Consider the following 8752-nt stretch of genomic DNA (forward strand, 5'->3'; position numbering starts at 1 on the left):
CTGGGAGCCAGGCCCCCTGCTAGGCTGTGGTAGGATGGAAAGCTGTCTCTCCTGCCAGATACACCAAAACACCCACCATCTGGGAACATCTTCCACTGGGATGCGCTGAACTGAGCCTGAGCTGGCCCCGCTGTGGCCAGCGAAGTGGTTGATGACCGTGCCAGGCATGACCTGAGCTCCCCCTCGGCATTACCCGTGGCTGTGGAGGCTCCCTGGAGAAGGGCAGCCCCACGCAGGGTGGGGATGCCCCAGCTCTGGGCTTGCTCCAGGAGTGAGACCACACTGGGATAGCCCACAAAACCTACTCCCTGAGCAGCCTCGACACTGAAGCCTGGCTTGTGGTTATGTCTGAGGGTTTCCTTGTGCTGCTGGAAGACCTGGAGGCTTCAACCGAGGCTGGTCTGTGCTGTAAGTGGGGCACAGCCTCCAGAGACAGGAGCTGAGGAAGGAGAAATCATTACCTCCAGCTAACTGGGGAGCAGAAAGTTGCCCCCAGTTAGCAGCAGTTGCACGGGAGCATGTGGGACATCAAGGGACCAAGCTGTGACACTGCTCACAGCTCCCATCTCTAATGGACCTGCTGGGCTCTGGATGGGCAAAGGCCCCACTGAGAAGCTTCCCCTGTGCTCCTCAATCACCCCTGGGGGTCATGCAAGCGAGGAGTGGAGCAATACTGGGATACTGGATTTACCAGCCCTCCTCCCACTCCGAGCAGCCTATAATTAAGCCGTGCACATAATGAGTTTTGCCGAAGTTTGGGTGCAGCCTGCCCGTCAGTGGCATCACGCTCCTCCCTCCCCTCCGCACCCCCAGGGAACCCACATATAGCAGGGAGTGCCAGGGAGCACCGTCATTCCCAACCTGCTCTCCGGGACGCTCTGAAACGCCCAGCCTGCCGTCTACGGGATGTTGAAGACCTGGATCCTCCTTGTCGGGGCGGGAATAGCCCTGGGCTGCGTGTCTGGCAGTGAGTAATGGAGCTTTGCTTTGGCAGAGGGGCTAAACCAGCCAGTGCGTCCGATGGGAAGGGGCCAGCGCTTGGTTGAAAGCAGACGGTGCTGAGGGCGCTGCCGTAAGCCAGGAGCTCGGCTGTACTGGGGCAGCCGGTTCCTTGTGAGGATGGATCCAGCGGAGCTTCACAGGGGAAAGGGTGAAGGATGTTTTCATGCTGGAGGGCTTCCCTGAGCTCTGGGGAACTCGGCTGGTGACGAGGGTGGTTTGTCCTTCTCTTTGATGGGTGGAGACTTCCCCCGGTCTTTATCCTTGTCCACCAGTTGCTTCCTGGTACATCTTGCTGGGCTTTCACCGTGCAAGCCTGCCTTCCTCTGGCTCCTCCAGCCTCCTACGCTGGGGGAGGACAAAGGGAAATATTTTTCTAATACCTTATCCGCCATCCCTCTGTGGCTGCTGGAGGTGAGCAGAGGAGCCAGTCAGATGCAGTGGAATATGCAACATGAACTCAGGTATTTTGCTCTTCATGACTCTGCGGTTGTTATGAGAGGAGACGGGCTTGGAGAGATGATAAAGAACAGCTCTGTCCTTAAGGCAGATGCTGCAACAAGGAGTGGTTTGTGCGCATCAGGTTTTGGCTCCCAGGTGACCAGGATCCTGCACGTGACTGGGTGCCTTCATTGCCATCTTCTTGCACAAAATGTGATCTATTTGCAAGAAGGGAGTTTCGTCACTTCTGACGCTGCCAGCAGGCTGTATCTGATGTTTCAGAAGCAGCTGACTCCCCTCAGGATTAATGGTGAGGAGTTTTGCAAGGCCACAGCAGAAGAGGAGCTTCTGCTGCTGCAAACCAGCCTTTGGGTTGCCCTGAAAGCAGGAGGATTTGCCGTGGTCTTATCTTGTTTAATGCAAGTGTGAAGTTATTCTTGCTTGAAGGAATAACTGGGTTTACCGTGGCTGGGAAGCTGGGCAGCTTTGCTGGCTTGTGTCGTGGTCTGTCCTGGGCACAGGCTTTGGACCGGAGCTATCAGAGCATCACCCTGGCGGACCTGTCTGAGCTGTAACACCTCCACCATCGCTTATCCTCAGCTAGGCGGGACAGCGGTGGGAGATTTTGCCTGATTATCTCACAGACAGCTTGCACCAGGGTTATACGTGGTTTTGGGAGCCAGGAGCATGTAACTAAATATTTGGGGAGCTCAGACTATCAATAGCTCTTTTGTTGCAAGTTGATTTGTCCTGCAAATGGGCCCTTTTAAAGGCAGGGTTGATCTTCGGTCTGTGTTTGCACAGCGCAGCGAGGTCTTGAGTCAGGCCAGGGACTCATGGATGCTGCTCTGACATGAGCCGTAAGTCATGTTCACGTACTAACCCAAGCTGAGAGCCACTGGGAGGGCTCCGTCATGTCTCAGACATTTCCCAACACCTTGGTGAATGGGTCTTCTCAGGAAACAGCCCACGTTTTCTCGAGCAAATCTTTTTTGGTGGAAATGAAAAGGAGTTTGTTCTTGTCCAAAATGCTGTGCTCGGGGAGGGATGGATCTGGCTGAAGGGCTAAAAATGAGAAAGAAATATTTGTCTGGCTTTTTGCAGCCGGAAAATATCTACTGGCTGGACCAGCCAAATATCGATTGAGTAGTCGAGTGCGGATGCGCTGTGCTGTGCACTGCTGGCCATGTCCTTCTGCTCCAGCCACCGTCCCTTGGCTGCAGTGTTGCCAGCTCTCCCAGCAACCCTTCTCTCCTCAAAAGCTCCAGCAGCCCCTCTAAACTTGACCATCTCGAGTTGCTAACTGCTCCGCAGCTATTTAAGTTCATGGCTGCATGAAGAGGAGCAAACGCCCTCCTGCAGCCGCCCCCCCTGCCCTGCTCACGCTCCCTGTGCCGGGAGAAGCCTCGGCACCCTGCAGCCGAGCCCTGCGGGAAATGGGGGGATGCTGAGCTCGCTCCTCCAAGGACTCTGCAAGGCTCTGGGTTTTGGCTGAGTCATTGCACACCCCAGTATTGGTGCTTTGCTGCCACACGCTCCGGCAGCACGTGCCCCAGGACCGGGAACATCTCAGCGGTGACTTATGTGCAAGCAGTTCCTGCCTTGCACAATCCCTCCGGGACTGCTGTGGGAAAATGAGCCGGGATGCGTGATTCAGGGTGACTTATCCCGACTGCCACTTTGGGAGTGAGAGGGATGCTGTCCTAGGGACAGGGATCTCAGCTGCCAACACCATCAGAGATCCAGACCTGGCTGCTCTGCTGCGTGGACTGGTGAGACTGGGGTGTCTGGACACCACGAGCATCACTCACCACCCAAACCATGGGACGCCCCTTCCCTCTGCAGCCCTTCCCAGTTCTCCTTGCGTCAGTATGAGCAAAGGTGGGAATAAATTAGCACCACGGCCATGTCACCTCCAGGAGCGTCTCAAGCAACCCCTTCCTACTAACTCCCCTTTTGCTATAAAGTGGCTTTGCAGAAAAGGACCTGGTGGTGAGAAGCCAAATGGGAGTCAGCAGTGTGCCCTTACAGCACTGTCAGGGCTGGGTTGCCTGGTGGGGCAAAAAGGTTCTTCCTCTCTCATTGGCACGTGTGGGACCTTGATTATGTGACTCTGAAAAGCACAAATAATTTGGGTGAAATGCCAGACAACAGAGCAACATAGGTGCAGAGGGAAGCCAGCAATCGTGACACTGGGAGGTCATTCTCATTGCTGCTGTATCAGGATTTGCCCTGAGGGCACATTTCGCCTGCTGGAGTTGGAGGCAGGCAACCCAGAGGTGTTTAAGACGTTGCGTGATTGCAGGGTTGCAAGGGAAAGCACCACCCTTTCCTCCAGGGATCGCTTTGCAGGCTGGCAGCTTGGTTGGGACGTGGCTTCTCAGCACGTCCTTGGAGATGGTCACCTTCCTGGCTGGAGCAAAGGGATGCCGAGAAAGCCATGCCTGGGCTGCCCACTGTTCCGTTCCTCCCGTCAGAAACTGATGGGCAGCAGAGAGGATAAGGCACCTTCCCTAAGCACGCTGTCTTAGTACAAACCCAACGTCTTGGTCCCCTGCAGCCCTTCTTTGCCTGATGGCAAGTGTCCATCATCCATCTGAGACATCCTATTCAAAGCACAGCTTGAGTTGCTGCATTATTTTTAGCTTTGCCACCATCTGTAATAAAGCACATGCTTGACGACACATTTGTCATATAAATAGCTCAGGAAGGAGTTCCCAGTTTTCCCAGCATTACAGAAAGAGCAATGGTCATATTACAAATAAGGGTGTCTGGAATGTGGCACTCCTCCTCTGGCCCAGAGACGGTGGGACCTGGGGCACTCCTGCTAAGCCTGGCATTAAAAGGGTGAATCAGAAGGAGCAATTAATAGTGGGGAGCCAAGAACATGTTTCCTGGTGTGAAGTGGCCCTGATGTGGTGGATGCCCACGGCCAAAGAGGAGTGACCCATGGAGATGTGCATCCTGAGGATTCAGCCGGTCAAAATGCCATCCCTAGAGGCTGACAAAGGATCCCGAATAGCTCTGGGGTAGGAGCTTGTTCCTTCAGGCCGTCCCAGGAGGGGAACGAGGGCAGAAGGAAGGATGGTCCCAGGTCGTAGACTGGCTAGGACGGGGTGGTCGGTGCATCCTGAGGACCACGCTGTTGTTTCTCTCTCCCAAAGACCTGTACACAGCTCCTGACTCCTGCGAGGGACGCTGCGAGGAGCCCTACAGCGAGGAGGACGAGTGCCACTGCAACGCCGAGTGCGAGAGCTACCGCAACTGCTGCGAGGATTACTACAGGCACTGCCAACCCGGTGAGCATCTCTGGGTGACGGGAGGGGGGTCGGGGGGGCTGCTCTCCCCGTGAAGCTCCCAGAGCCCAGCTGTAGGGTGCAAAGGGGTTGGTTGCAAGCATGCGTCCACCCGTGTTGGTGTGGATTTGTGTGTGTGGTCCTGGGCAGACCCCAGCCCGCATCTCCATCACCCTGAGCTCCTTTTCCTTTGACTCCGTGCAGGTGGAGAATGGACCAGGGAAGCAGCTCACACCCGCGGTGAGTAGCTCCGCTTCTGAGCAAGGGCAATAAACCACCACGCCGGTTTCACGCCGCGCACCTCGGGGCAGCTCGCTCCTCTGCCCCCCGCGGCTCTTTGGGGATGGATGGCATCGGGGTGTCGTGCTGGTTTCTGGCCGTGTCCGTGCCCGTACCACCCCATCGCCAGCCGCTCCAAGCCACTGCGTGTCGTTGCTGAGCAGACGGTGCGGCGAGAGCCCCAGCATCGCCTCCCTGTTTACCAGCAGCGTTATCTCCCTTCACCAGAGCCAGGTGAAGCAGGCAGGCACAAAGCAGCCAGAGGCAGGGGCGAGCTGGCGTTTGCATCCCCTGGTCACCGCGCACCTAAAATGTGAGAGATCGAGATGGTGCTGATCCCAGCGGACGTGTTGCAAAGAGTGCCTGGGAGACGGGGACCAATGCTTCCCAGCTCACCCCATGCTTAACGAAAGGCTGCTGTGCCTGCAGCCCCGTGGCCAGCTCTTGTCCCCAGGACATGGGGTTGGCGAGGGTTGGGACCCCCCTGCCACCCCTGCACCCCTTAACCCTCCATGCTGAGCACCCGGCTCTCACGGCATCCCATGCATCGATGCGGCATCGGGTGCTGCATCACCCTCACTTCTCATGGGCAGCTAATCTGCAGCCCCGGGAGGTGCTGCCTGCTCTTGCCAGCCTCCTGCCTCTCCTTGCAGAGGGTTTCTCCAGCAGCCGGGATGCCATCACCGACGAGGACCTCCTGCGCGTCTCGGAGCAGCTTTACAGAGCGGATCACAACAAAGCCCGGCCGACCGACATCGCCATTAACCCCCAGTACCAGGCCTCCCCCGACGAGACGGACGACCAGGAGGACCGCTCCCCGCTGCCGTGAGTGTGCACCAGCATCCTCGGGGGGTGGCCAAGGGCCACCACGGCCGAGACCAACGAGCCAGGCAGGGTGCAGGGCTGGTTTTTGGAGGGGACCTCTGCTTCCCCGCTGAGCGCAGGATCTGTTCTCTCCTAGGCTCTACAAATACGTCAATGAGGAACTCTTCTCCAAACCCACCTACGCAAGCTTCATTAAACTGCTGGACAACTACCAGAGGGTGACTGGCAGGGAGGAGGACGTGACAGCGGAGGAGCTGAGGGAGCAGGACAACTTCCTCAAGGAGGTGATGAAAACCGAGCTGATGAAGAAACTCTTTGCCTTCCTCCACAAAAAAAGTGAGTGTGGAGCAGGGCAGGGCTGACAGGGGGCGAATGGGGTCCCTGGATGTTGGGCATCTAAAAGGAAGGCCCCAGCTGGGTGGGAGATGACCTGGGAGGATGCAGACTGGAGGAGCACGGGAGTGGGCTCACCAGAGCTGCCAGGACGTGGGAGAATCGAGCAGGGCAAAGCTGAATTGTTCCTGAGGGAGAGGAGTGGGTCTGGGATGGGGGGGAGTCCCGGCTCTGCCTCTCCCCGTGCTCCCATCCTGGGATGCTGCTCCCACCTCTTCATCTCTCCACACTGCCTTGCCTGCAGACCGCTACGGCTCCGAGCAGGAGTTTGTCGCCGATTTGAAGGAGATGTGGTTCGGCCTCTATTCCAGAGGCGATGGCGAGCAGGACTCCAGCGGCTTCGAGCACGTCTTCTCAGGTAGAGCACGCACCGGTGGGACGGGGGGTGCTGGGCAGTGCCGGGCTGGGGGGCTCATCCCAGGGTCTCGTTTTTATTTAGGGGAGGTGAAAAAAGGGAAAGTGTCTGGATTTCACAACTGGATTCGCTTCTACCTCCTTGAAAAGCAGGGCATTGTCAACTACTTCAGCCACAACTTCAACGGGCCGGTAAGTGATCCTGTGGGGTCCGCGGCTGGCGGTGCTGCACCAGCCGGCAGCATCCCGAATCGGCCACATCCCAAATGGGGCAAATCAGTAGCATCAGAGATGCTCACCCTGCCGCATCCCCTTTGCCTCCCTGTGTGGACCCTGGGATGGAGGCAGGGTGGGAAGGTCCAGAAAAGATGATGCAATGGGCAAAAGGGGCTCCCAAACCACAAGCGAGGGATTTGAGACTGGGGGCTCTGTCTGGCAGCCCCTCAGACCAGCTGAAAGCTGCTCTGGATCTGTCCCTGGAGAGGGCGTGAGGATGCCTGGCTTTGTATGCAGATGGGCTTTCCTTGAATTCCCTGCCCTGCTGCACCCAGAGCCAAGCGGAACTGGAGATCTGATCCCCGAACCCCCTTTCTCTAGTGGGACACCTACCCCGACGTGCTGGGGCTGCAGTTCAGCTGGGATGGCTTTTACAAGGAGGTGGGCTCTGCCTTCATCGGCTGCAGCCCCGAGTTTGAATTTGGCCTCTACACGTTGTGCTTCATCGCACGTCCCGGGAGGGCGTAAGTACCGTACTCGTCTGCATCCGTCTGTCTGTCCTCTGGCCGTGGAGCCAGCAGTGCCCTCCTGATCCCGATCAACAGCAGGATCAGACCCTGAGCCCGGCACAGCTCTGGGGCATTGCGGGTGGGGAGGGCTGGGGATGGAGCAGCGCTGGGATGGGGATGCTGAGAGCATTTTGGAGATGCGATTGTGGGGCTCAGGGATGGAGCAGCGCTGGTGTGCGGCCACCAAGAGCACCCCAAAGATGTGATTGCGGGGCTCCAGGATGGAGCAAGGCTATGACACAGGCTGTGTCCCCCCAGATGTCACCTGAGCCTGGGCAGCTACAGCCTCAGCATCCAGACCTACCCCTGGACCAAAACCACCTACGGCAACGGCAAGAAGTACATCGCCACCGCCTATGTGATCTCGCCCTGAGGCTGGGAGGCGAGGGGTGACTGCAGCCCCGCTCTGGGGTCCTGGGCTGCCCCGCGCCAGGGGCCCGTGGCACTGGTCAGGACTGGTCCTGCTGTGGGAGGTGGATGGCCACGCTGCAGGACCAGTGCAGGGTACTGGAGGGAGCTGGGCAGGATGGTGGTGGCCGTGCCCTGCATGGAGGCAGCGAGGGGATGGAGGCAGCAGCCTCAGCACCCCCCAGTCCCATCAGATGTCGTGATCCCCAGTCGCAGCAGAAGAGCAGGGAGAAGGGAGGGATTTGCAGTGGAAAGTAGCACACCCGAGCGAAATAAATACTGACGCTGGATGGAGAAGTGTTTAATTCCTCGGTGCAGGAGCTGTGGCTCGCCATGCAGCCTGCCCTCTGCCCCATCAGAAGCTCTCCCTCCCCACCACTTCTGTGCCAGGGACAGGGCAGGTACTGACCCAGGGTGGGTGTTGGGAGCCCTGGGTGCTGCCAGGGCCGCATCCAGCCCGTGGAGTGTAGCAGGATGGGCTGTATGTCCTTCCCCTCTTGCTGCAGCCTCCAGTGCTCCCCAGTAACGCTGGTGCAGTGAGGGACGTAGAGCAAAGCCTGTGCCTGCGGTGACGATCCCACCACCCCTCCAGGAGTCCTGCCTGGGGTGGGGGAGCAGGTGGGGGGGCTGCAGGGCTGCAATCCCCCCATTCCCTGCAGGCAGCTGGTCCTGTGGCCACAAGGTTGTGCTTGCAGCTTGCAGCGGCACTGCAGCCTGCCTGAGGAGGGCACCCCACTGGGGAGCTGGCTCTTTTGGGGATCCCGGGGACAGGGGATGGCTGAGACTCCCCAGAACCAGGTACGTTAACAGACAGGACCCTCATCCTCATTTATCCCCACTGCTTCCAGGGAGCAGCCCCTCATTGCTGTGGGTCTGCTGGTGTGGGACATCGGAGGGGTGGGCAAAGCGAGGTCCTGCCAGCCAGAGTCAGTGCCAACATCCGTGCCGCTTAATCCTCCAGTGCGGCACCCA

At 58.4% G+C, this 8752-nt stretch overlaps 1 protein-coding gene across 1 annotated transcript; it reads left to right on the forward strand.

The window, feature by feature from the left end:
- The first annotated feature begins 852 nt into the window (after positions 1–852).
- ENDOU (endonuclease, poly(U) specific) lies at positions 853–8060 on the forward strand. Its single transcript, XM_075049922.1, has 9 exons — positions 853–967; positions 4605–4739; positions 4941–4976; positions 5669–5840; positions 5977–6176; positions 6478–6591; positions 6673–6779; positions 7185–7327; positions 7631–8060. Exons 1-9 carry the CDS (start codon positions 907–909, stop codon positions 7743–7745), a joined length of 1083 nt encoding a protein of 360 aa, XP_074906023.1. The 5' UTR covers positions 853–906; the 3' UTR covers positions 7746–8060.
- Positions 8061–8752: the final 692 nt, after the last annotated feature.

The sequence above is a fragment of the Buteo buteo genome, chromosome 17, assembly GCF_964188355.1.
Source record: "Buteo buteo chromosome 17, bButBut1.hap1.1, whole genome shotgun sequence".
NCBI classification, from domain to species: Eukaryota; Metazoa; Chordata; class Aves; order Accipitriformes; family Accipitridae; genus Buteo; species Buteo buteo.